At 41.4% G+C, this 27,626-nt stretch overlaps 2 protein-coding genes across 5 annotated transcripts in view; one reads left to right on the top strand and one right to left on the bottom strand.

Moving 5' to 3' along the window:
- Window positions 1-11,600, top strand: part of KREMEN1 (kringle containing transmembrane protein 1) — a 34,519-nt gene extending 22,919 nt beyond the window's left edge. The window contains exons 6-10 of one of the 3 annotated variants that reach the window (XR_007891052.1): window positions 1,023-1,355; window positions 1,757-1,915; window positions 3,199-3,283; window positions 4,282-5,696; window positions 6,155-11,050. Coding sequence is in view for 2 of the 3 variants with exons in the window: in XM_051634412.1 (XP_051490372.1) it covers window positions 1,023-1,355; window positions 1,757-1,915; window positions 3,199-3,283; window positions 4,282-4,444 (740 nt within the window). In the remaining variant the exon portion in view is untranslated. Of the gene's footprint in view, window positions 1-1,022; window positions 1,356-1,756; window positions 1,916-3,198; window positions 3,284-4,281; window positions 11,051-11,113 lie in introns of those variants that run through there. The other 2 variants (XM_051634412.1, XM_051634411.1) reach the window with 2 other exon arrangements.
- A 1,648-nt stretch (window positions 11,601-13,248) lies between these two features.
- Window positions 13,249-27,626, bottom strand: part of ZNRF3 (zinc and ring finger 3) — an 83,433-nt gene continuing 69,055 nt past the window's right edge. For both annotated transcript variants that reach the window (XM_051634410.1, XM_051634409.1), the window contains exons 4-9: window positions 26,026-26,157; window positions 24,980-25,090; window positions 21,425-21,592; window positions 19,663-19,765; window positions 17,196-18,941; window positions 13,249-16,115 (exon numbers count right to left, since the gene is read on the bottom strand). In XM_051634410.1, coding sequence (XP_051490370.1) covers window positions 16,072-16,115; window positions 17,196-18,941; window positions 19,663-19,765; window positions 21,425-21,592; window positions 24,980-25,090; window positions 26,026-26,157 — 2,304 coding nt within the window. In that variant the 3' untranslated portion in view covers window positions 13,249-16,071. The remainder of the gene's footprint in view (window positions 16,116-17,195; window positions 18,942-19,662; window positions 19,766-21,424; window positions 21,593-24,979; window positions 25,091-26,025; window positions 26,158-27,626) is intronic.

Here is a 27,626-nt window from a genome sequence, read left to right as displayed (position 1 = left end):
AGTTGTCAAGTAATGCAAGTATTTACTGGAAGTTTACTTGTTTTGAATATAAAAGGTAGCAGCAAATCTAAAATACTTTCTTTGGCCTTCATAACAGGATCTTTTTCACATTACTTAGTGAAGGTAAGGCGAAACATAATTTGGACAAGATCAAAAGTCAGGATGCTTAAAAAGCCCATAGAAATTGCCACAAAGGTAATTAAGGGATTACAGCATTCATATAAAAAGAGGCTGAGAGATCTTGGATTCTTGAGTAAAGAGGGCTCAGGGGAATGGACCTTTTAAATTTGTATCATTTCATAAATAACGGATAGGAGCATATAAAGATGAAGCCAGACTTTCCTCAGTATTGTCTAGTGAATAGACAAGATGCAACAGGTACAAACTGCAATATAGGAAAATAATTGTAAACATAAGAATTATTTACTTATTTATTGATGGTGAGGTTGACACTGGAATAGGTTGCCCAAAGAGGTTGTGGAGTCTCCACCCTTGGGGACTCAAACAACTAGACAATGTCTCCTGCTTTGAGCAGGGGGATTGGACTAGACAATCTCAAGGGTTCCCTTTCAACCTCAGCTGTTCTGTGAAGATTTGTTTGTTGAATTTGATAAGGCTGTGAAGGAATTACAATTCAACAGTGAGAGTTACAGTGACTAATCTACTTGCCTGCCTGCCTGCCTGATGTAGAAGTCCCTGGATCAGTGATTTAGCGTTTCTCCTGTTCCTGCAGGAATGTGGGAAAGGGTATATGGTTACATACAAGGAGAAAGGGTCGCTGCAGTATTCAGGCTTGATACGCAAGTCTCTGAGTAATGAGACACAGTGTATCCCAAGCTGATGTGACAATAGCTGTGCTCCCAGTACTGGGGAAGGACAAGAATAACCAGAGAGACAGTGCATCCTGCTGGGGTTGCAAGTCTGTACCTTCAAGTCAAATTTGAGTATTAGAATCTACAGAGCACTAAAGCTGTGCATAACTGATGTATAACCTCTTATTTTTCTTTTCATTTTTTTCACAGCCCTTATTGGTGCCTGTGGAGGGAATTATACTTCTGCTACAGCTGTGATCTATTCCCCAGATTTTCCTGACACATACGGCACTGGCAAAGTCTGTTACTGGACCATACAAGTTCCAGGAGCATCTCAAATCCACTTCAGCTTTGCCCTTTTTGAAATCAAAGATGCTACAGATATGGTGGAATTGCTGGATGGCTACACCTATCATGTTCTAGCTCGTTTTAATGGCAAGAACCGGCCTCCCCACACCTTTAACATCTCTTTGGATTTTGTCATTTTGTACTTCTTCTCAGATGAAATTAATCAAGCCCAGGGATTTGCTGTCAGATATAGAGGTAAAAAGCTAACTTCGCTGTTTCTATGTTTCAGTGAGCCTTTCAAAACAGACTGGAAAATGACAAAGCTGAAACAGAACAAAAAAATCTGTAGCTCATTTGCATTGTGGTCCATTTTGGCTCTTTCAAACAGCCTATTCCACTCAGATCAAAAGTCATCATTATACAGCATTTTAGTCCATGAGTTTCACTTAATGTTATGATGAACAATTAGCTTCCAGAAACATTTTGAGAACCCTAACTTGGTGAAGTGCAGGCTTTTTCTGGCATCAGACATAATTTGATTATTAGAATTCTGTAAGTAAACCAGAAAGCAGCACGTGTCTGTTTACAAGCACAAAATTAAGTCCAATTACACCTCTTTAGAAATGGTTATTTTATTAATACTCTTGTGTTTTCAGCTGTGAAGGACAATGTGCATCAAAACAAGACTCCAATCAATCAGACTATTTCAGAGAAGACAAATGAACAAGCAAATATCAGCATCAATGCAGCCCGGTCATCAAAGATACTTTATGTCATCACAACAAGCCCAAGTCATCCTAGTAGCTCCATGCCTGGTAATATTACAAGAAAACGTGGACCAAGGCACAACCTAGAGTCATTATTTCCTTTGCTTCCTCTGCCACAAGATATGATCCACTGTGCCTCTTAGTAATAGATGACTTTTCATTTAGCCTGTTTACCTTTAATTGTGCTGCTCTAATTTCAGTCAGAAATAGTGTGAAGATGGTGAGTCTTGAGAATGAAAGTACACCAGAATACTGAGTCAGAGCAGACTCCTTACCAGAGTCAGCTTAAGTCATCAGTGCATACCACAGCGGTGGCAAAAGGTGCTGAAAAAAAGAGCAAGCTCTTGGAAGTCTAGAAGAGCCTGGATGCTGGATGCATTCCAGTTATCCCAGTTCACAAAAGCTACAGCAATAATACATAGAGGGCTAGACAAGGATGAAGCAAGTTAATGGGTGCAGGACAGATCCCACTGAGAACTGTTGTGTGTCTAAAAGTCACCTTCAAGACATCATTCAGGAAATTGTTGAGTAGTAAATAATTGAAGACTGGAAATGCACTCTTCATCAATATCACTATTGGTCTCTCCTGTTTTCAAACTGCCATCCCCTTTCCCATCTCAACATGCTATAATCTCCCACTGCAGGATTATGGAAGTCCAAATGACAATGGCATCCAATAATTTAGAAGTCGGCTTCCCTCAAGCCCTAATCTCTTAAATAGTTCAAATGTCACAATGCGTCAAGCTGATTTTTTAAGTCCTGCTTGAGGTTCTGGTACAACCAGAACTAAATTGAACTGTAAAGTATAATGACCAAGAGCCTTCAGTGTCAGTAATAAAATAGCAGACCACAAATACTTATCACCTGTCTATTCAATAGAGTCTAGAAAGGAAAAAAAAACAAACAACCCATACTTACTGATTACTTACATAATTAAGGAAAGAAAACTAGCCCCCTTGCAAACAGATACTACTGGTGGTACATATTCTAGAATGTTGTTTAGTCTGCTTTTAAATTTTCCTCTTGAGTGAGTTCAGATTCCTTACCTAGATACTAGTAAGATGATCTTATATATGCTTTGGATTTTCCCGACTTGCAATTTTATAGGGAGCAGTCCTGCATAGGAAAAAACAGTTCTGAGGGTTACACAGTCAGTATTTTCTGCCAGTCTTTGCAGAAAATGCTTACAGAGGTTCAAGGCATCTTCAAAGTACAGTTTTGAAAAAAGCAACAAAAGGTTATGTGTTTCTTTTGTGCAATATTATTTCATTAAAAATTGCAAGTAAATTAATGTACTGAGAGCTCCTCTCTCCTCTTCTTCTCTTTTACAGAATGGACAATATACTGTCTGACAGCACTGCTCATCCTAAGTGTAACAGCCATCATAGCAAAGATATTTCTCCACGTAACCATGAGGTGAGTATGGAGCAAAACTGTCCCTGGACTACTGATATCTCAGCTCTGTACCAAACTGGTACACTTCATTTCTCTGGCTTCTGATACTGAGATTAGTCATATTCAAAAGTTACATATTATATATTTATACCTTTGTAAAAGATACTATATAAGCACATTTTTTAACTTTCCAGTCTGTAACTTTTGCATATGCTGCTAAAATATCTGTTTTGGTCTTGTTTTGACAAGATTTGGATTTTAAGGAATGAAAAGGTTTCTCATACTTAGTGATGTTATACAGCAAAGAGGAAAATATAATCAGACAACTGACATTGGCAGGAAGAGGTCTAATTATGATAATATTTACATTAAAAAAATTACAACCTCATCCCAAATCACAGAACTGGGAAAAAAGTCAGATAGAGGCTAGTTAATATTGACTTTCTTTCACTGAAATATTGAAAACTGTTCAAAAAATAATCACAAAAAAATGAAAATCTGTGTTATGGTATGACATTTAACAAGTATAACTGGGGGGATGGGGTTGCCTATTAAAACCAACATAATTTTATTACTGTATTTGTCTACAATGTCACCAAGTAAATGTTGTGCCTGCTAGATGGACACTAATTGAATGAAATGATGGGTGAGTTATCAACAAATCATAAATGTTGAATATTGTATTTACATAACACAGACAGGCTTACATAGACAAGGAAATCAATTACATTTAATAGAAATTAGTAATAGAGTATGTACAGACTTCTTAGCTCAATGTCACTGGTTTTATTAGGGTAGGCATTCTATTGCTAGAATAGTTGCTAACTTTTTATTTGATCAAGAAACAACCCACAAACACTCCAAAAAACTATACAACTCTGCAGCAGGCAGAAAGAAAAGGTGTCACAGATGTAGTGGAAGCTCCTACCATTACCAGTGTAGCAGTAATGCAGACATACTAGTAATAGCAGCTTCCCAAACACCTTAATACTTGCAGTGAATTAACACTTGTTTCCTAGATCCCATCAGATGCCACCTGCAACTGAAACAGAAGATTCCAGTGAGGCTACTACTGCTGGTGAGATCTGGAGTATATTTTACCAGCCATCCACATCGATCTCCATCTTCAAGAAAAAGCTTCGAAGTCAACAAGATGATTGCAACCCACTAGTGGGAAACTGAAGTGTCTTCTATTTTACAAGAATCAATCTTCTTAAAATCCAGGTGACTTGGGAATAATCCTTTTTTTTCCCCCCTCCCAATCTCGTGCTTGTTTTCCGAAAAGGCAATTATTTCCAAAGACCTTTGAGTGACTTTGCCTATCTGCTGTTTTCTTGAGTACTCTAATGACAACAGATTTAACTGCAGCAATAGTTTTGAACTGTCTGGTGCTCATCAAATTTGCAGGGCCGCTAATTACTGCCCTTAAACCAATGCACTTAAAAGACACGTAAAATCTGTAAAATTCAAAATGCCCTACCAGACGTAATTGAATTAATATCTGCAGGTTGAGGCCTTCTTGTGTCCTACTTTCCTGTACCACAGTATTATATCAGGCTACTTTATTCTCAAGGCTGAAGATGGAGGTGGATACCAATAACCTGTTCAGCTGCCACAGCAACCCGAGCTTATTTTAACCGTTTCTAAATGGTACTATACAGTAAAACGGGAGTCAAAGACATTGAGAAACTATCAGCCTGGCTGCCCAGTGCTCTGCTGTTTTTACATTTTCTGTTTCTAGAAGCAGAGGTGTACAAATAAAAAAAAACCAAAACAAATTCAGGAGGCAAACACTCCACGGAATTTCAGCTGCAAATGTGAGTTTTGATAGAGTGATGCTCACCAGGTCAAGGTCTGCACTTAATGAAGAGGAATGAAGACTTTTAAATGACTATGTCTGACTCATTCACTGACAATTATTAGAATTTTGTTCATATTCACAATGATTCTTTAAAAAACTATTGCACTGCAGTCTGAAGTCCTGTATTCATTCTGGATGTAAGCTTAGGGCTTCCTAAAGGATTGTCCAAAGACACTGTAAATCCACTGAACTTTTACACAGTGAGGCTAACTAACACAGAATCTTACTCTGAAGTTAAAGATATTGATCTCAGCAGCCTAAACTATTTACAAAGTTATAGCTTGCTGTCAACAACTCACCTATGCCAGGCTGTGCATCTGAACACACAGCATAACAGTTGCCTTAATACTTAGCTGCGATAAGAAGCTTCTCCTTGCCTGCAAAATTAAAACTGAACTGCATTTTTAAGATAAGTACCCTTAATGCCAAAGAACTAAAACATCAGTGGGGTTCTGGACTCTGAAATACTTTTTCTTTGATTGCAACAGACAGCATTAATTATTTTTTCTCTTTGGTAGAGTATCTGTCCACCCACAATGCCCAGAGTTTTCATCCCACCACTGGGGATCAACAGTAAGTCTTTCAGGCTTATTAAGTCGACACCAGCAAGATATTTAGGAAAAACAGACAATACAGAAGTCAGAAAAATGGACTGAAAGAGTTTACTGAGTAAGAAAGTCCTCAAACTAAGTTAGAGGAAATTCAGAGAGAGCAATTAAATTACAGTAATTCTGCTTGAGGGAAAAGGAATAAATATTAAACATATACCAATGGTCTGTGTATACCAGACTGGCAGAGAACAACTATTAAATGCATCTGCAAAAGACAACTAAGAAGATTAAGAAAACTGTCACTGAGTTTAAACTCACTGTAAGCATCTGCCCTTTTAACAGACAACTACCCCCCCCCCCCCCTTGATGATGTCTATAGATTTCCTTGAAAAAATAGGCATCTAAGAATTGAACAATGAAATACTGTGCCTTACTTGCCATTGTAGATCTAGATTTTTACCTGAATTTAATTCATTCCAGCTCCATTTATGTACCACAGATGAGTGCCAGAGACAGCTGAACACCACCACAACAAATGATTTAGAGAAACAAGACTTTACTAAGCCAGCAATTATGGAATTGTTTATATAAAAAATTGAATATCATGGGAACATCTAGTACTTCCTTGCATGATCCCCTGGAAAGAATACAGGAAAAGATAATTACAATATTGCCTAAAATCAAGACAGGACCTGCTGCAAAATATGCTGGTTATCTCTTATGTATCATCAGCTTGGACCAAAAGACATTATCTGTTTCAAATCAACAAAAATTTTTCAATTGCCTTTTTAACAGTCACGTTTTGCATCCTGCTGTGTAGGGAAAGCATGTATCTCACAGATTTGTACCAAAACAAATTAAGTTTACTTCTTAAGCCTGCTTAATATGACTCACTAATGTAAATCAGGAGGAGAGAGTCATAGTGTAAAGCTAGATCCTTAAGTTATGAGCACATTGTGAAGCTTTGCTTGCTTGCTCTATTAAATGATCTTGAGCAGTTAAACTATACAGTCAAAGGGACATTCATAAAGCCATTTGTAAATGCTGACAAACTGAAAAAACATCATGAGCATCCCATGACTGATTTCTACCTACTTCAGAAGGAAAAAAATTACAAATTTGTTAAGCTTCTCTTCTTCAGTAAATTATTTAATTTCACTATAAAATCAGAGAAAGCCCATGACAAACAACAACAAAAAAGATTGATGCTACTAATGCAAAATCTAGATAGTTTAGAAACAAAGATTTTGCATCAGTCCCTTAGTGCCTCAACTATTTTTAAAATAAAATTATATTTCATTAGGGTTGCTTAGGGTATGTTTATCCAAACATTTCTGTGCAAAACACAGATAAAAACATCAGTTATAGCACATTAACTGGCCATGACAACAATAAACAACTAAGTATAAGGTACTGGACAGTGTTAAAAGTGTACAGAAAATTGTTCTGTTCCCCCCCAAATGTTTCAGACTGTCTGATTCTAGATATCTCTAATACTAAGAAACAGAGCAATTGATAGAAATGCATGGGCAGGGTCCCTTAAATAGCACTTCTTACTCCACAGGCCTGAGACCATTAAAAGCAGGTAGATCTCTGCTGTGGAATTTTTCAAAAAGTGGTATGGTCACTCGCACTGCTAGCACAAACACTTCAGTGGTATGGTGGCATATGGCCAGCATATATGGTATCCATTAATATAGTGCTTAATGATCTTTGCTGTAAGGGTTTTGGGAAAAAGAAACATGCACAACTGTTGTAATCCTACATGAATCGGCACATAGAAACCCCCCTAGGACACTAGCAGCTGAGTGCTGACAGCTGGAGGGCACAAAAGCTCAGGATGTTAGTGTTTACAGCATTTTCTTCAACAACTTGAAAATAACTGCAGGAGAATTTGTTCTGAATTGTATCTGAATAGCCTTCTTGATCTCCTACCTAGCAGTTTGTGCAACATGCTGGACAGGCTGCAAATGTGACACTGGCCACAATTTCAAAAGCAACTGGTTTGACAACAAAACATCATGAGGAGCTGCCTCCTCACAGACTTGCATTCCAGCCCCTGATCTGGGCCCCTCCTCGCTCTGTTATGTTGGTATGACCGGCTGTGTGGTGGTGCAATAAACTGATCAGGTTAAAAATTACCATTGCTTTTTCTTCCCTGAGTTACTTTTAACAGAGATGAGTCCTCTGATCTTGTTTATTGGGTAGCTGCAGAGAACGGTGAGCTAACACAGCTGAGTGGACAATAAGCCACAGGAGAAAGACAGTTGTCTCCCAGAAGCAGGGGCAGTAAGTACTTCTGCTGACACTGCCACCAGAGCAATTTGTGAGACTGCCTCGGTACAGCAGTCAGGTACAGCAGCCTACACTGTGTGCAGACCTCAGGTGGAAGGGGTCACACTGGACTAGTGGCCTCCCTAATTCAAAATCTACATTTAAAAATAGTTTAGTTTGTTGACTACATGATTTTATATGTACTTTTGTCTTAATATTATTGTGTTGGGGGAAACAGAGACTGTGTTATTTAAAAATGTGATATATTATCATAGTAATATATATTTATATATGTATAGGAAATGCATTATTTAATACAGCATATTATGCTTGTATCCTGCTAACCTTTTATAGGAAGAAAATATGTTAGTTTAAACTCTGGGAAAAATAAATTTTTCATACACTGTGACCATAGAAAAAAAATCCAAGATAATTCATTGGTATAGATGATAGAAGAACACTGAGAGGGTAACTTGGACTCAGTTTTGTGGCAGAATGGATGCTGATGAAACAACTGCTTTAAGATGCACTTTCCTCGTTTGAGTCTCATTTCTAGCTTGTAATTGTATTAGGCAGTTCATCAGATCCTGCAAATTCATGTGCCTGTACTCTCAGGACTATTTTAACATCTACCATGTCAGCTGCTTTTTCAATCAAGTGTTAGAATCTCCTTTCTTGGGGCTTGTTTCTGCCAGATTTTCTACAGCCGGTACTATGTTGAGGTTTATCACATTGCTCACACAGACAACTCAGTGGTACTGCAGAATTATAGTCTATATTCCAGGCTCCCCTGGCAATAGTATAAATGGGAGATTTTTACGCATAGCCCTGGAAACTGTACTGAATCTGCAGCCTGAACAACTACAGGCCAAACATATCAGCAGACACTTTGGCTGCCACTGAATGAGCATGACTAACTATTCCAATTTCATCTTCTGCTTAATAAGCCATCTCAGGCACTGGGAAGGACTGCCAACAGATTTTTCTAGTGCAGTACTTTGCCTAAAGGAACAGTGAACTATGAAAACAACTCCTCAAGAATACCTGTCCAACTAGTTCTTACTACCTTACAGCAATGGTATTTCACAATCTTCCAATGAAATATAGTCCAGTGACAGTTTCGCTTGAATATTATTCTAGACATTTGCAAACAACATTATCATTCTGCTACCTTGAGATCTAGAGTGAAAAATACAATTTCAGACCATAGTTTTTTTCTGTAACAACACACCCCCCAGCACACACACATTTCATGCAACTCATACCTTCTCAATTTTACTGAGCACCTGTGCTTTGGGATTAAATTTGGCACTTTGAATTGCAGTCTCAAGAAAACTTACTGTAAATCCAAAGGCTATCATGTGAACCAAAAAAGCACTGACAAGGAAAAAGAATAAATCAAATTTGAAATGACTCACCACTGAAATACATGCTGTGTTTATATGTGGTCATTCTGCATTCAGCAAATGGCTGTAAGTAATAATTATTAAAAAATTAATGCAGTTAATTTCTGCAGGAGCACTTCAGTTACTATTGCTGAAGTGTAGACAAGTATTGAATAAACGAGGCAGTAAGTTTCTCCAATGAACTGATGCAATTCACCAGAACATTACAGCAGAATTGTCTGCTGTGGAGGTTAGAAGAGAATATTTGAGCTGAAAACGATGAGAATTATTAACTATGGAAAATATGTTACCACTCTGAGAAGCGATTTCTGAAGTAACAGCATACTGAACTTTTTAATTTACACTTTTTCAAACTGTTAGAAGTAACTAACAATTCTTTCATTGTTTTCCTCTACAAATTGCAGCAACATGTAATGCTGTTTCCACTTTCTTGTGAGATTCATCTTTTCTTTCATTAATTCCTCCTTCTGACCAAAATAATGCCACTCTCTTGATGAAATTTTCAGCTACATTTATGTAAACATGTGAATACCAGTGTCAGATACCAAAACTGTCTTCAGTTTTTCATGTCAGGAGTCAGACTCATTTTTCTTTTAGAAACAGTACTGTTACAGGAGGATTGGCTTTCCCTTACACAGGGGAAGTTACTCTGCTCTCCTTTCTTAGCATTCAGGCTACGAGACTTCTCTTACACTTCTGTTTATTCTGGGAACTGTTGCCCTTTTTTTGTTGTTTCCCAGGCAACAGTTTCATTCCTCAGGAGGGAAATGTATTCTCTATTCTGAGGGACACTTTTCTATGAAGCTTTTAAGTCCCAGAAGCATGGCGCTTCCACTGAAAGATAAAGTATTTGATTTCAGGTATGCTATTCTCTCCCTGGCCAAATACATTTAGGCTGGCTCCACACAGTGTGAACTTGGCCATCCTTTTAAGGACACTTTTCTCTTCACACTACATAAGTAACAGCCAATGTTACCTAGCAGCTGTCATAGGATTTGACAGACGCACACAATATTGCTAGAGAAAAATGAGATAGTGTTACAGAAACACCAAGTGTTACCATAATGTACAATCTCGTTAAGAACAGTCTGCCTCTGCTTTTCCTATTTTACTATATGGAGGTTCCATGCAGATTTGTGGTGTCCACAGGACTCTCATTTTGCCACAGATTTGTTCCTTAAGTATTGAACCTCAACAGTGAAAAGAACCCTGCCAAATATCAGTATTCATTTCTGATAGAAAATGTACATTTAGTCATTAAAGGTACAAAACAAAGAAGAGACAGAATGCGCCCCTCCCCCCCCCCAACACAGACACAAAACGAAGCACCATGTTTGAGTTCAGTCAACAGCAACAACTGTCTTTCTAAAAGAGCCAGTATGATTATTTTGTGGGACAGCAAGGGTAAAGGTCCTCATCTTAGAAACAAAATTACCTCACTGTTCTTGTCAGAAGAAATGAGAAAACTAAACACCAATCAGCAATAGCAAACGGGGGTAGAGGGAAGAGGATGGAGACTCAGATGTGACCTGTCAACACAGCAAAACACATATGGCAAGTTCTATGCTATTTTTAAGAACAATTGTTTAATGAACTAATTTGAAAACTAAATGCCTATCTATAAGCATTTGCAATTTCCAAGATTCTGTTCACCAAGAAAATAAAAGGACACATATTTTGATTGGGAAGCACTTGTGGGTGCTGCTTAACTTCTTCCTGCCTGTTGCTCTTCCATTGTTGTGCCTGTCTTCTCATACAGAACAGGCTTGGCAAAAGCACCTGAGATGAGGATAACTGAGCCTGCACACTAGAAGAAGTCCCATACCACATGCTGCTCTTCAGTTCAACAGTCTGTCATCCCAAACGTGGAGTTTTCACATACAGAACTGCTGGAAATAAGTAAGGCTCATTCTGAGGTGACTAAACTAGCACACTTGAACATGGATGAGAGGAGGGGAAAAGTCCAGGGGATTACTGGGTGAAAATCTTTGGAAGGAAACTGAAAAGGACTTGGTGTGTGTGTATCACGGAATGGGAAATAATGTATGGAGGCAAACTGGATACACAAACACAGAAACATATATTACATAAATACATGCGTGTACACACACACCAGTCGCTACCCACAGACCTCCCACCCCTCTTTTGCTGTATGCAAAACATGTTTGGTCAAACTGCGCCCTCTGCTGACAAAAACGAGTAGTACGGCACGGATTTCCACTTGGACGTTTTCAGGAACGAGGGTAAGGACCTGTATCTAGAGCTTGACTATTCAAACTATGATTTATCCAGTTGCTGGCTCAGGTCTTGAAAGTTTTAATTCAGGACAATAAATTGTTTTTATTGAAATTAAACCAGAGTGAAGTTTCCCTGCTACAAGGAACAGGGAAGTCCCAAACATAAATGAGGACGCCTTGCAGCAGATGTGTCACTCCTCCTGTACTTGGTGACTTTAGGGCTTTCTAAGACACCCCCCTCCAAACAACCTGTACGAAGGCCCCAGTTCTGTCCTGTTATTTAAGGACGGCCATGCCGCAGGCCCTGCTCCACCGCATCTCCTTCCCTGGCTCCCCTGCCAGAGCTCTTCACCCCATCTGCAACAGAGGCACCCAGCATCACGCAGGGGTTTACTAGAAACGAATATTTATTCTAATCAACATTATCAAAAAATAATATCACAGATTCGGATGTCGGTGGGGAATACATTTGGGCAGAACTACTTAAGGATGAATACGCTACAGCACAACTACTTAAACATTCCCAAGCTGCTTTCCCCTCCCCCCCAATCTCAATAGGTGTAATTATCACAGAATCACAGACCGTTAAAGATCGAGTCCAACCACAACTTAACTACCAACCATTAACTCTACCAAGTCCAGTGCTTAAACCATGTTCCTAAGCATCTGCACGACTTCCAAAAACACCACCAGGGATAGTGATCCCACCACCTCCCCAGGAAGCCCACTCCAGTGTTTAATTACTCTTCCAGTGAAGAAGTTTCCTCTTATCTAAACCTCCCCAGGCGCAACTTGAGTCCGTTTCCTCTTGACTTGTTGATTCTTATTAAGAAGAGACCAACACCCACCTAGCTGTGGAAAGCTATCAGGTCTCCCCCCCTTAGCCTCTTTTCCTCCAAAAGAAACAACCCCAATTCCCCACCTGTGCGCATTCACTCAGACAAAGGGAAAGCCTCCCCCTCGAGACAACCCGCAGTCATTTGCCCAGCAGGGGCAAGGCTCACTGCAAGATGTGTCCAGGAGAATCATTACTCACCCAAGATGAGGTCCCTCCATGGCGAGAAGTCTCCTCAGGTGCCGCCCCGGCCGGAGGGGCAGGTTTCCTCACACACCCGCCGCTCCGAGCGAAAACCGCCCCGAGGCCTCCCCGCCAGCAACTCCCTTTTATCCACTAAGCCAGAGCCGACCCGCGACTTCATTGGCTCGTCTGCCCGGGCCAAGACCCCCCATTGGCTGCGGGCCCTGCTCGTTGGCACAAGCCCCGCCCCGCCAGCCCCAGCAGCGCGCGGCCCGGCCGGGCCCAGCCAGGCCCAGCAGCGGGTCCCGCCGCCCGCCCGCCCAGCGGGACGCGCTGCCGGGCCCCGCGGGGCTGCCTGGGCGGGCGCTCCTGAACAGACAGTGTCACACACCCCAGCTCGGGGGGTTAGGTTTCCTGAGACCAAAAGTTACGGGTTGTCTCCAGAAAAAACACTTCCTAACTTTTTACCATGATCACTTCTGCTAGGATCTGTGTGTGTCTATGTGTGCACGTATCCATCTGTCTCATCTAAAAAAAGAACAAATACTGTTATTTATTACAGTTATATCTAGGACTGTACTTTGAGGAACACAGCGATGCAGTCCTTTTCCCCAAAACAAAAAGGACAATTTCCACGAGTATATGCAATAAAACTGTATTTTTGTGTGGTTTTGCCTTTTTTTAATACAGACATTTGTACACTTTCTTACAAAACTGCAGGTAACTACAACTAAAATCATTTTTGGTCGGCAAGTACTGTAAAATCTTTGTGTGCAATTATCATGTATTTACAGGGCCTCATGTTAGTGATTTTTCAATGATTATTACAATAATGTCACACACTCTCAACATAAGACATGGCTTAAGATAAATATATTAGTAAATAAATATTCTGAGAACATATTTCCATAAATGAAATGTGCTGCTATACATATACATAATATATACAAGATGTTTTCTAGCTTTTAAAACATTAAAAAAATGGTAATGAAGGAGAAAGAGCCCTTTGACCACATTACAAATCTTTACAGCAAATTTTATACAAAACAATTTTAAGTGCTATAACTTTAATTAAAAACATTTAAAATAGTGCCTCATGAGCCAAACACAATGACAACTGTTCATGTAAGCAGTAGGAAGGCATTTTGTCATAAAAAACATCTATCATGGCCAGACAGTCTGTAAGTCTGTGCGGACGTACAGGTAGCAGGGAATTAACTGAATGTTAAATATAAAACCCAACACATAAATCAAGTGTAGGGTACCTCTGTGGTATGACTTACAGAGATTGTTGTACTGGTAGATATTTCCACAGCATATGAGTGAGACCAGTACATCCAGGAACACCATGAGCCAGAATAGTAAAATTTTTTTTTTATAACCACATTTTACCACAACATGCTGTGGAATCATAGAGCACAATACGTCTTTGGTGCCCTAAGACAGTGCCTCACAAAACACCAAGCAGAGTAACCATACCATAGCTTCTACAATGCATTTCTTTTGAGTGGAGGAAGGAGAAAGGTAAGACTTAAAAAAACCAAACAAAGCCTCCCAAACCTTTACAGGTTTTTCTCTAAACACATTAACACTTACTTCAGTCATTCGGAGACTAACTTGTAAAAATAAGCTTTACACACAGAAAACGTGTTTATTTGAATTTTTCTTTTAATTTTATACCCAGATATTGCCTTGTAATAATTCTCTGAAGAGTAGGATTTTGGCATTTGTTAATTTAAAAAGATTTAGCAATAATTGTTTTAAAGATAATTATTTTTTCTGGTCTTATAGAGTAGAGAAAGTAAAAGTAAACAGACACATGTATTTGTTACTTCTTAGATTATTTTTTCTTTTAAAAAATATTTCATTTGGGACTATAAAGCAAACTAGTTAACTTTGCTGGTTCTCACAATTAGCCCAGTGCTGTCAAGGACACTACTTTGGCAGCAAATGTAACATTAAGTGTACATCTGTATCTTTTTTTTCCCTGTATTTTAAGTCTCTCCCAAGTGTACTGAACTTGAGACAAATATTTTAAAAAGACTGGCACTGTGGGCATTAAGTAATTAGTTTCCCTTTAGGAGAATTCCTGCTGTGAATACACCAGACAGAATGACACTGTGTCCTCAGGCACATGCAGCATGACAGGCAATTTAAACCATGCTATGGTAGCCTCTTACTCAGAAGCCGCTGTTTCCACAGGAAACAATTGCTATCAGAAGTGATGACATATGTTATCTCATGATAACAAACATCCCCACTAGTACAAGAACAAAAACAAAAGTATGTGCCCAGGCTAATGTGGTACAGAGAGTGCTCTGTAGACAAAACAAAAATGAAGCGCAACTGGCTGGGCCCAAGAAACCTTTAAAACAGATCGATCTATGGGAGCTACATCAACCACATCAAAGAAGAAAACAATGATTAAACCAAGTGCCTCACTTTCCACAGCACAAAAGGTGTCAAGCACTGCTTCCCTTTGGCGTGCTTGCAGTTTACAAGGAAACAATACACCTTCTGACCTGTTTCCAAGATGAGCCAGCCAAGCTGCAAGCACCCTGCAAGTTCTATTTTCCTGCATACACCAGCATTCCTCACAGTGGTAACAGGGGCTACAGGTGCCTGGAAAACTTCCTATGGAAGGCAAGATTCATTACCTACGAAGGTATTACACTCTCTAAGCACTTTTTTCTAGCAGCTGTTTGAGGGAGGGGTCCCCAGCAATCTTCACCAGTCAGAAGACACAATGAGGTCCACGGTTTAGTAGGAAGCGAGGATAAGAACATTCTGAGCTACCAGTTCCCCTACCCCCATTCTGTTAAAATATCATAATGGCAGGAGACCCTTCCTAGCCAAATCATCAGAGCAGCATGAAATGGGGAGGTGGGGAGAGGAGAAAGGAGAAGGTCCAATGCTTCACTATCCTCAAAATCACACATATAACTTGCTGGCTACTAGGATTTGTCAGTATCTGAACATCCATTCAGCAGCTGTATCCCTCTGGACTACTACATTTCAAGGTGCTATCTGGTTTCTAAGGCAGGTGTAGCCCTGAGCTTATCAAAGGCTGGACTCCTTTAAGTAGGAGATAACAGCATCTACACATAGCCTGGCTTATTTAATACACCGTGCTGCCACTCAGTAAGAGCTGACACGGTCACTTCTAAAAAGAAAATATAAATAACACTTTGTCAATAATATAGAAATGGCACTAGAGCTCAGAAATGCTCCACACCATGTCCCACATGGGCTTTGCACACAAACAGAGGCCTGAAGGCTTCAGGCAAGAAGGAGAAAGGAGACAATCAAGCTGATGTGGACACAGAGAAAGAAGAAGTAGGGGAAGGACTTCTCCACATTACCACTTTTGTGTGTTTGTCAAAGCTTAAAAAAAATTAAGTCCGTGAGAATTTGGAGTCTCTGATAAGCTCCGCTTCTCCATCCAGGATCATCTGGGCAGGTCTAGTCACCGATTTCGCTTCTCTCCAAAGGATGAGATGCAGCACCTGAAGGATAAAGAAAACTAAGGAACATGGCATCTAGAATTTTGCATCCAATTTTGGAGGTCTGAGAACAAGACATTGACTGACTGAAGCGAGCTCAGTGGAGAGCCAAGATGCTGAGGGGCTGGAGCACTCACCCTGTCAGAAGAGGCTGAGGGACCAGGGTCTGTTCAGCCTGCAGAAGAGAAGGCTTTGGGGGCAGTCCCTGGCTGCTCAGCAATACCTACATGGAGGCTGTCACAAAGATGGAGCCAGGGTCTTCACAGTGATGCATTTTGGACTAGAGGTAAGGAGCTTAAGTTGAAACATGAGCTGTGCAGACTGGATATGAGGAAGACTTTTCACCATGCTGGCAGTCAAGCACAGGAACAGGGGCCCAGACAGGGAGTGCATGTGGTGTCCCTGGAGGTTGTGCTGGCCTGACTGGATGAACTTGGTCTAATCTGACAAATGGAGTAATAACTTGTTCTGATCTCAGAGCTGGCCCTGCTCTGAGAAGGAGGTTGGACTAGATGACAGCCTGGGGTCCCTTTCTACCTAGGTTATCCTATGATTCTATGAACACCCTTAAAAATAGCCCCAGCAAGGCAGGTAAGGAATACCCCCTTCATTCTGTGAGTGGTTCTTTTCTCCCCCTTGTGCATGTCCAAAGCAGACTTTCCCACATATTCTACTACAGCAGTTTGAAGTTTTTCACTCAGGTTTTTTTTTTTCCTTCAGCCTCTCTGTCCCTTCCCAGCACTCTGGCCTTGCCTTTTTAGGCACAGCTGCAGTGATTGGCACAATGTCATCAGCTCCGGGAGCTCTCATAGGGGCCTGGTACTGGAAGTCACTTTTTTCCCACCTCACACAGGGTAAGTATTAAAGCTCTTTGTAAACTATCATCTTCTATTTCTCTAACTATGACCAAGTAAGCACAGATAACAGGAAAATAACACTTTTAGGCGAAGATTTAGTCAATAACCTGGCTCTTACGCAAAAGATGGCAGTAACCTTTATGGCTGCAGGTACTTAGGGAACTGGCAGCATTTCATACACTGGGTCAGAAAGGCAGCGAGTAATCAAAGAAAGCACTTATATTACCTGTGGCCTTTGCAGTCACCATCAGCTTCTGGGAGTTCAAAGTGGGACTGGGAAAGAATATTCTGGCTTCCTCCTCCTGAGAGTAGTTCTTCCGCAGGAATGATGTTGCTTCGTAACACACCTCCCTCCTGTCCTGTACCTCTCCTATTCCCTGACAGTGCAGGTAAGTATCTCGCTCAGGCATTCCATCCCAGGAACCGCAGCCTCCTGAGTGGGTCCCTTGGCACTCTGTAGGTAGGATCAGCTCACAGTCTCTGTCTTCAGGAATTATGGGAATGCGTTGACCCAGATCACATACACCCTTACAGCAACTTAGCAAGGTGTCATCAGGAAGCGTGTACTGCACATTCACTGCATAATCTTCTGTATAGCAGCCGCCACCTCCACTGCCACTGTTGCTACTACAGGCTACCTGCTTCTCTTCATAGAAGCAGCAGGGCAACCCCTCATATTTTACCCCATCTGTCCTATGCAAGTGGTCTGAGTTAATACTGTACAAGCCCGGGGTGTTCCCTGACTGTGGTTCTATTCCTGGACCACGTGTTCCCCACAGTGGAGAGCTAAGGAAGAGTGCACTACGGTCAGCTGTCCCACTGCCAGGCTCCAGAGCAGAGTGCTGGAGCTCAAAGCAGCATGCGCACGCTTGCTCCATGGGCGGCCCTGCTATCTCTGGATTCTTCCAGTTCCTCTTAACATCCAAGGCAGCACCAGGAGTTGCCTCGTGTCCTCCCTCTGAGGTAGTGCCATTTGGATCCTTGTGCTCTAACGAGGAATTACTGCTATAGTTCATATCCATGCTGCAATTAGAGAGTTGGTCCCCTGAGGAAGAAGCTGGCAGAGGCCGGCAGTCAGCACCCACCAGACTGTGACCATGAGCCGGAAGCTCATCCTGGTGGGGGCCCTCCAAGAGAACAATTGCACCCCTGTTTGCACCACCAACCTCACCCACTCGGCAAGGGCTTTTACTGCGGTAAACATACGGGTCATAGTCACTGCTCAAAGAGCTGCGAAAGGTGGAGCAGCTCCCATAAACCCCTTGGTTGCTGACCTCAGTGCAGTCAACCATGGAATCACTAGAGGAGCAGTGGCACTGACCAGAACTACTGCTGCTGCTGTCACTCCCAGGGCAGTCAGCCAAATATCCACTGCACACTGAACGATGACCATGATAGCAGCTGAAGCTGGAGGTACTGCCACTCTCCAAGCGGGATGAGGGCACCACATGTACCACAGGAGGGAAAAGCATGCTGCTACCAGGCTGAAAGGCACGGGAGGGACCCTTTGAGGAAATGCCAGCAGAAGGCTGTCCATCTTGCTCAGGGTAACTAAGGCCTTGGAAGTAGTAGTGCTGATACATGGTCTCATACTGGGAAAAGCATGCTGCTTTGGAAAAGCTTCGTCCACCAAACCTGGGTCTTCGGAAGTTGTGAGCTGGAGAGTAAGCCCTGTGTTCCAGGCTGCAGTGATGCGTGTTTAAAGCATGGTCCAGATGAACAGGCTGATAACTTCGGATATAGGCTGGGGACTGGGCTTGGTAAAGGCTCTGTTCACCATGTCGCTCCACTGTAAGTACTGTGATGGGGTTTCCGTGAGGATCCATGCTTGTCCGAGTGGGATATGCTGTTACCTGGTTTGCTCTGTGCACTCGGCCTGGGTAGTGGACAGGAAGAATCACCCTCTGCTGCCGGCTGCGCGCTGGGTTGATGGATTCCAGACAGACTGGACCTGCATTTCCCTTCTTCTGTTCTGAATGAGAGAAGTAAGAGTGAAGAAGTAGGAGGGAATAAAGTGGAATATACTTTTATGCAAGAAAGAAGGATATTTTCTTGTTAATATAGCTACATTACAAATACAAAGGTTTTTTTAAAAAGCACCAACTTTTTACACAGAAGAAAAATCAGCAAAACAAACAAGTCAAGAGCATCTGCCTCAAAACCTCTGAAACACTCACTGTCTTTATAAGAAAGTGAAGTGACATATATGTAAAACCATCTGCCTACACAGCATTCCTGGTCTTGCGGGTAAGAGCAAGGCTGGCAGTCATTGCTTGAGTTTTCACTTTAGACATTATTTTACACGTGTATTAACAGAAAACTTCATTTTCAAGCCAAAGGAAATGGAATGGGGAGAGCTCAAGTAAAGAAAACCACATTCCAAGTTACAACACCAAAGGAAAAAAAATACATTGTCTCGTCTTTTTAAATTACCAATGAAAACATACTCACACATTATATCTATTTGTCCTTCTTGCACCCAGAATGAGAGAAAACCAGCAATGTGACCTGTTATTCCAGAGCATGCGGTCATTTTCAAAGAACTTAGTTCTAACTGTATTTCTAGGGCTGTGTTACAATTAAAATTACAAGCTCTATGGAGATTTACAAACAGGTACAATTTCTTTTTCATCTTTTAAGTTGTTCAGTCCAAACCAGATGGCGCGACAGAGCATCCTCAGTGCCGCCCTTACCTATGATGTTATGGCGGCAGTGGGGGCAGGTGTGATGCTGCAGCAGCCAAGGGTCCACACACTTCTTGTGAAATCGATGAGCACAGGGAATGACACGCAGTTCCTACAGGAACAGATGAAGGCACATGAAAAACTACGCTTTTCTAATGAGTGACTTTCTCACAGCTTATTCCTGTTTTTTTTCAAGTAGCTACTGAACAGATCAATTCTCAGTCTCAAACTGAGAAGTAAAAAAATTTCATCTGTTCCAACACAGCCAAAAAGCACAACAGCTAGCGATCAACCATCACTAAAAGAATAGTCTGCAGGTGTGTTAGAACTCAATGCAGATACGCTGCGTTTCTTTAGGACACTTTTTGCTGTGTGTCCTTTATGACCTAACATCTTGAAGAAGCCCATTGCTAAACTTTTTCTTAATATATTAAATGAGCTTTAAAAAAAAAAACAAACGAGTCCATTTAATGATGCATCTTGCCTACAACTACTGGCAATGGAAAACACTCAGAAAAACAACACCAACACAGTGTATATGATACTTTTCTCCTTGGCCAGCACTATTACCTTTCAGCTATTATCTGTTTACAGGATATTAAGTCCTGGTTACTGTTCATGCTCTCCAGTCAGAATTTTGTACTCCCTCTGCCTCTGAGTCATCTAGTCCTAGCCCATCGAGTCATTTTTTTTGTACAGAAACCATTCCAAATCTTTTATCACTATTTGACTGCCTTTTTCCAAAGCACCTTCGTTTCCAACATACATTTGTGAAACAGTATCAGAAGCACGCACAGCATTCAATGTGAGAGCACAACTGAACTTCTACATTGGTGTAATTATGTTTTATGTTCAGTTCTCTAGATTTCCCTTTCTTGTTTCTAATACCTCATTTACCTTTTCGACTGCCACAAAGCACTGATCTGCTTTCACACAGCTATCTAAAACACATCATTAATACATACGAAGCTCTTCCCTATGTGTATAACTTCATGAAGTTCATGCGTGACTCTCCTGTCCAGTTCTGTACAGCCCTTCTGAAGTTCTTGTCTGTCTTCACACTCACTACTCTGAACAATTTCCCATCAACTAGCTTCATTAACTTTGCAGCTTGTAGCACTTAAAAACAATGATTCTTCTATGAATCATTCCACATATTTCCTCAAATAATTTTTTATATGGATGTTTAAAGCTGTGATTATTGACTGCCTCTACTCTAAGCAGCCTATTTTCTATTTTATCCGTTCATTGCTTCCTCTCCGTACAACCGTGTCACAGAAGGCAAGTGCTGTCATCAATGGTAACTGAGGAGTCAAAAAATGGTTCCTGAACCTTCTGACTTCTCCTCTGGTATCCCAGCAAGGTCGTGTACCTGACATTTTAAAGGCAAGGTGCCATGAAAGCTTGAGAAGCAAAACATAAAATGTATCCCCTCAAGTCCAACGCAGCACACAGTTTGTTAAAAATACCCAGAGAACTGAGGTAACCCTGCTTTCTTTGTGTGTTCTTCCTCAGAAAAGTAACTTGATGGAGGCAGCAACTTGCAGAAAGAGATCCCTCACCTCTCACTTTGTAATAAAAGGAAAAGCCCTTGAGATTTCTTTGGGAGCTGCAGAAAGCAGCTGAGGCCGAGTTGGCTACTCAATGCAATTAATCCGGCAAGCAGCAGAACCTCAGCACGCAACATTCCCAGCAGCCAGCGGTGCACCACAGTGCTAAAATAAACCAGCTACATTCTCAGCCCCTGCTGAAGAAACCATTTATCCTTTACCTCCCCATCAATGTACTTCTCCAAGCAGATGGCACAGTCAGAGGTGGAGCTGCTACTGAGTGTGTCCAGTGCTCCACAGCTACCTTCCCGATGTCCCTTACTTTTGGACTTAAATTTTCTGGTCTCCATTTTTTCCAGTGCTTGCACTGCAAGCCTGTTCATGGAATTCTACAACAGAAGGAAAAAAAAAAAAAAGAGAAAAAAAGAGGCAATGCTGCTGCATAAGGGACTGTAGTGTAGTAACAAAGAAACACCACCATATCAAATTAATGTATTTTACCAAGTCACATCAGGCCCAGATTAATGTACAAATTCATAGATTAAGCAGAGAGGAGGCTAATTAGAACTTAAATCAAAAGGCTCATGAAGATAACATGCCACATGCAGTGAGAATTACATGCTACTTTGAATTTCAACAGAGTGAAGGTGCTGACAGTTGGGTTATATTGCAACCCCTCAATTAACAGGCAGCAAGCTATTCAAGGTAACACGTGAGACTTGGTCAGGAACTTTTTTTGTGAAAACTGTCAATATTAGCTGCAATATCTCATTATGCTGTTACCACTGTATTACCAGAAGCAATACTCGAAAGAGGCATTAAAATAAAATGCTACTAAATTAGCTGTAATGTTTCTCCCTGCCCTAGAATTTAATTGATAGTGGGAGTTTAGGAAGGCAGTGGGTTGTTTTCATGTTACCACAGACTTTTTAACACTGCTGTCGGCCCATACACCTTTGGAATCCTATTTAGTGTGTCCAAAGCAAGAGTCCTAAGCATCTACGGCTCTTTGCATTCCTTTTACGTATACACACTGGACAGTTCACAACTACAAACTTCAGAGTCCATTAGCTTCCATTTGCTCTCCCTTTCATGTTTGATGGAATAAACTCAAAGCATCTCACCTAGAATTTCTCTTAACCAAACTTTTTACCTTGCAAACCTCCCCCATTAAGAATAAATAGATGTTATTCAGTTAAAATAGTGGCAATTACAGAAACTTGGTGAGATGAATCCTACAACTGGAATGTGGCTATCAATGGCTACAAGCTGTTCAGAAGGGACAGGAGAGGAAAAAGGGGTGGAGGCGTTGCCCTTTACATAAAGAAGTGGACAGAGTGTGAAGAGTTGTCCCTAAAGAATAGCCATGAGCAAGTCAAAAGCTTGTGGGTAGGCATTAGGGATTTGGATAACAAAGGGAGTCTTGTGGTTGGAGTCTACTACAGGCTGCCTGATCAATGGAGCCCATCGATGAAGCCTTCTTAATCCAGCTCCAGGAGACATCGTGCTCACAGGCTCTCATCCTGCCAGGGGATTTCAACCACCCTGACATGTCTTGGAAAAGCAGCACGGCAAGCTGTAGGCGATCCAGGAGACTGCTGGAGTGCCTCGATGACAACTTCTTAAAACAAGAAATTGACAGCCCTACCTGAGGGGATGTGTGACTGGACCTAATGGTCACAAATGCAAGTGAACTTGGCAAGGAATGTAAAGAAAAACAAGAAGGGCTTCTACAGGTATGTAAACGAGAAAAGGAAGGTTAAAGAAAGTGCAATCCCCTTGACGAGCAACAGTGGTGAACTAGTAACAACAGATGAGGAAAAGGCTGACAATCTCAACAACTTTTTTGCCTCCATCTTCACTGGCAACCCCTCTCCTCACAGCTCTCAAGTTGATGGCCCACAGGGAGGAGATCAGGGAGACAAACTCCCTTCTACCATAAGCAAAGACAAGGTTCGTGACCATCTGAGGAATCTGAGAAGTCATGGCAGTCAGGTGAAAGCTCCTAGTGACTGGAAGAAAGGAAACATTACACCCATTTTTTAAAAGGGTAGAAAGGAGGACTCTGGTAACTACCAACCTGTCAGCCTCACCTCTGTGTCTGGGACGATCATGGAACAGATCCTCCTAGAAGACATGATGAGGCACATGGAGGACAGGGAGGCGATTCAGGACAGCCAGCATGGCTTTACCAGGGGCAAATCCTGCTTGACCAACCTGGTGACTTGCTATAATGGAGTGACTGCATCAGTGGACAAGGGAAGACATATGGATATCATCTATCTGGACTTCTGCAAGGCCTCTGACACAGTCTCCCACAACATCCTTCTCCCTAAGAGATATGGGTTTGATGGGTGGACTGTTCAGTGGGTAAGGAACCGGCTGGATAGTCGCATCCAGAGGGTAGTGGTCAATGGCTGCATGTCCAAATGGAAACAAGTGGTGTCCCTCAGGGACCAGTGTTGTTTGATATCTTCATTAACAATATTGACAGTGGCATTGAGAGCACCCTCAGCAAGTATGCCAATGACACCAAGCTGGGTGGTGAGGTGGATACGCCAGAGGGACAGGATGCCATCCAAAGGGACAAGCTGGAGAAGTGGGTCTGGGTGAACCTCATGAGGTTCAACAAGGCCAAGCACAGCATCCTAGGTCAGGGCAACCAGAGATATCAATACAGGCTGGGGGAAGACATGCTGGAGAACAGCCCTGTGGAAAAAGATGTGGGGGTACCAGTGGATTAAAAGCTGGACATGAGCCACCAATGTGCAATTGCAGCCCAGAAGGCCAAGCACATCCTGGGCTGCATCAAGAGAAGTGTGGCCAGCAGATGGAGAGAGGTGATTCTGCCCCACTTCTCAGCCCTGGTGAGACCTCCCCTGGAGTACTGCATCCAGCACTGGAGCCCACAACACAAGAAGATGTGGACTTGTTGGAGGGTGTCCAGAGGAGAGCAATGAAAATGGTCAGAGGGCTGGAACACCTCTCTTATGAAGACAGGCTGAGGAAGTTGGGGTTGTTCAGCCTGAATAAGAGAAGACTCCAGGGGGACCTTATAGTGACCTTCCAATACGTGAAAGGAGCCTGTAAGAAGGTTGGGGAAGAGCTGTTCACAAGGGCATAGAACAATAGGACAAGGGGTGATGGTTTCAAGATAGAGAAGGGTAGATTTAGGTTGGACATTAGGAGAAAGTTCTTTAATATAAGGGTGGTGGATCACTGGAACAGGCTGCCCAGAGAGGTGGTGGGGGTCCCATCCTCAGAGACATTCAAGGTCAGGCTTGATGGGGCTCTGAGCAATCTGTTCTAGTGCAAGATGTCCCTGCTTATTGTAGGGGGGTTGGACTAGATGATCCTTAGAGGTCCCTTCTAACCCAAGACATTCTATGATTCTACAAAAAGAGTTGCAACTCTCACTACTAATATTCTCTCCACAATACAGCAACAAGCGCTTGGGCTTCTTTAGAAAGGCACCAGTGCTACTGATAATCAACCTCTGAAAAATCAGAAATGTTCTTCTTTCACGATGGCTAAATGGACTGCTTCCATACTCTTTCAATTTCAGGATTAACTGAACAAACATCGCAGGCCAAGGTAGATCTCCTTTAAAGACATTTCCTTTCCACTTTCTTCCAAGGGCCTACACGCATGGATAAAACTCTTCCCACAAAGAAGGCTATTCTAAGTGTCCAGCCGTTCCAAAAGTAGCAAGCAAGCTCTAGAACAAAGAGAACCTAACTTCCAGCCTCCAGTGAATACCCCATTACTGCACTTACCTGACTACGTCGCTGTTTCAGTTTGATCTTGACAAGAAGAATGAGGCAAACAAGAGACACAACCACAAAGAAGGCCAGGAAAATTCCCATATCAAAGTACTCGGTGGGTTGCTTAAAAACGAAAACAAAACTATTATTTTTCCTTTCTTTAGATCATACTTTAATCTATTGTTACTTTCTCCTCTTTATTTTTCAGTGGTCATTGTCAAATGTACCTAGTCACAATGGCAAAAGTCAAAGCACACACTGTTCTGCTCATTAGCTAGGATTCTATGAGACAAAACTTGGGTTGCTGATGTCACTGCAAGTGAAAGAAACACAGAATGCCAGGCATGAGATGTCAGATACACAGTGTCTCCGAATTGATCCCACAAACCCCAGATCTTTTAACTGAGTGAATCACACTAACAAATTTTCAGGATTTATTGGTTTGCTTGTGTACTTGAGTGAAAATTAACATTTGAATCCCAGCAAATGGCCCACTTCTCAAATGCATTTCTTAACAGAACAATTCCATAAAAATACAACAAAACCAAAGAGGTAATTGGGACATGGATAACCTTTAGCTTTGTTCTTCTTCTGTAAACTACATGTAGAAAGTGCCAAAAAAACCCTCTAAAAAACTATTTAATATTAGAATTACAAGTATCTGGTATCAAATAACCAATGTTTAAAATACCACAAAGAATTATTACTTAACACAGGGGAGACCAACTTTCAAATCTGAACTACCAGGAGTGTGCAATAATTAAGTTACTTAATTAAGAAAAAGGAAACTTTATTTATTACATATAATTTTTAGCCATGTATATATTCAAAAGAATACTTATGAAAGACAGCAGATGTCACATTGTGGATTCTAATACTTACATCAAGTGTAGCTGCTTGTCCACAGTGCAGTTGCTCAATTTATTTAGGTCAACAGAATTTCACATGTATTAATGCTCATGGGGAGCATCAAAACATCTTCACACTCCGAGCAGTTTGCAAGCACTGCATGAAGCAATAGCAGTGTAATACCTAGATAAAGTTTCTTAAAGTCTCACCCGTGGGGGGCGATGCTGAATCCTTGCTCGAGCCACTTTCTGCTTGTTAACTATGTTCATTAGCTTGACAGCATCAGCACCCTTCACATACACCACTGGTCTCTTCAGAGGGTCCTCCGAGCCCTGGTTCAGCTAGAACAAAAAAATAATCATCTGCTCAAACAGCACACTTCAGGAAAACTACCTCTCTTTTGGACAAGGGAGAGAACAGTAAAGGAATATGAACATGGAATTGATTCAAGCACCAACTGTTCTCTTCTGGCATAGACCTGGATGTAAATATTCCAGAGTTAAACCTGAACTAAACCTACTTAAGCTGGTTTTTACTGACCAAAACTAAGACTATGGATAAGCGAATGCTATTTCTGAAGAGCAGCTTTAACTTAACTGTATTATGTGCCAGTACATATATCAATACTGTATTAAATTAAACCTCACAATGAAGAATAAAAATCTGTATATTCAAAAAAGCCTGGCCTTGCTAGATTTTTTTAACCTTCTGTTATTTCAACTTTGCAGTTACATTTTTCACATACAAATTTCTTCAACTTTCAGACCAATCTCAATTCAGAGTCTTGTCTTTCAGGCTCTTTGTTTCTAGACAAATGATTGAACTCTGTAATTTCTGCTATTTAATTCAGCAAACACATTCAAAGTTATTTGGGTTCTAGCAACCAAAAGAGCTATTGATTCCAGGATAGGGGCCTCCAAAACTAAAACATATGAGTAGACAGCTTAAATCACCCTGAAACTTCCTTGCAGATTCAGCTAAGTTTTTTTGAAGGCCAAATAAGAGAATTAGAAAATAATGTGGGTGGAAAGGTCCAGGTCAACTATGACATTTGACCAGGCTGCTCAGAGCTTTATCCAGTCAGATGTCAAAAATCTTCAAGGGGGGAGACTGCATAACTTCTCTTGCCAACCAACCCAGAAAACAATCTGCTAAACTTTATACCAAAGAGGGGAATAACAAGATAATTGTTCTGTTGCAAAATGGCACCAACATAATAAATTTTGTTTAGTCCTTCTATTGCTTGGTAACAAGCACACCTGGGAGAGCTTCCTAAACAGCTCCCCTCAATGTCTCAGAATAATTCCATTTGAATCAAAGATACTACACATTAACTCATTGTTAGCCATCTGTCTCTGGTTTTCACAACTCCATTGTAAGTGCCAAAATGGTATTTATTTTAAAGACAAATTAATCAGCATCCCTTGAAGCCAAGGGTTCTGAAGACTTTGGCTGAGATTCAAAATGTATGAAATGCAAGTGTCCAGAGCAGCACAAGAAGGGAGCCAATCAAGCCACCCTTATGCTCAAGTATGAAAGCTAAATCTAGTTATTCCTCTCCTGTTTGTGTTTGCAAAGGCTGTTGCTCTGTCCTCTAACAAGGCCTACTTTGTCAGCTACTGTACTAAGCCACTGATCATTCACTAGACTAGTTTCCTAGCTTTTGGGGACAGTTGCACCCAATTTATCAAGAATCAAGGAAGGACAGAGGGAAGAGAGGAAAAGGCAGTAACTCAGCTTCACGAGTTCAGAGCAGGGTGGCTGAAAGTAACTGGAAGCTGTAATATGGAGAAAAATTTTGAAAAAGACA

The sequence above is a fragment of the Apus apus genome, chromosome 16 (assembly GCF_020740795.1).
Source record: "Apus apus isolate bApuApu2 chromosome 16, bApuApu2.pri.cur, whole genome shotgun sequence".
Classification (NCBI taxonomy): Eukaryota; Metazoa; Chordata; class Aves; order Apodiformes; family Apodidae; genus Apus; species Apus apus.
Note: the sequence above shows the minus strand (reverse complement) of the source record. Positions and strands in the feature narration are given on the sequence as shown.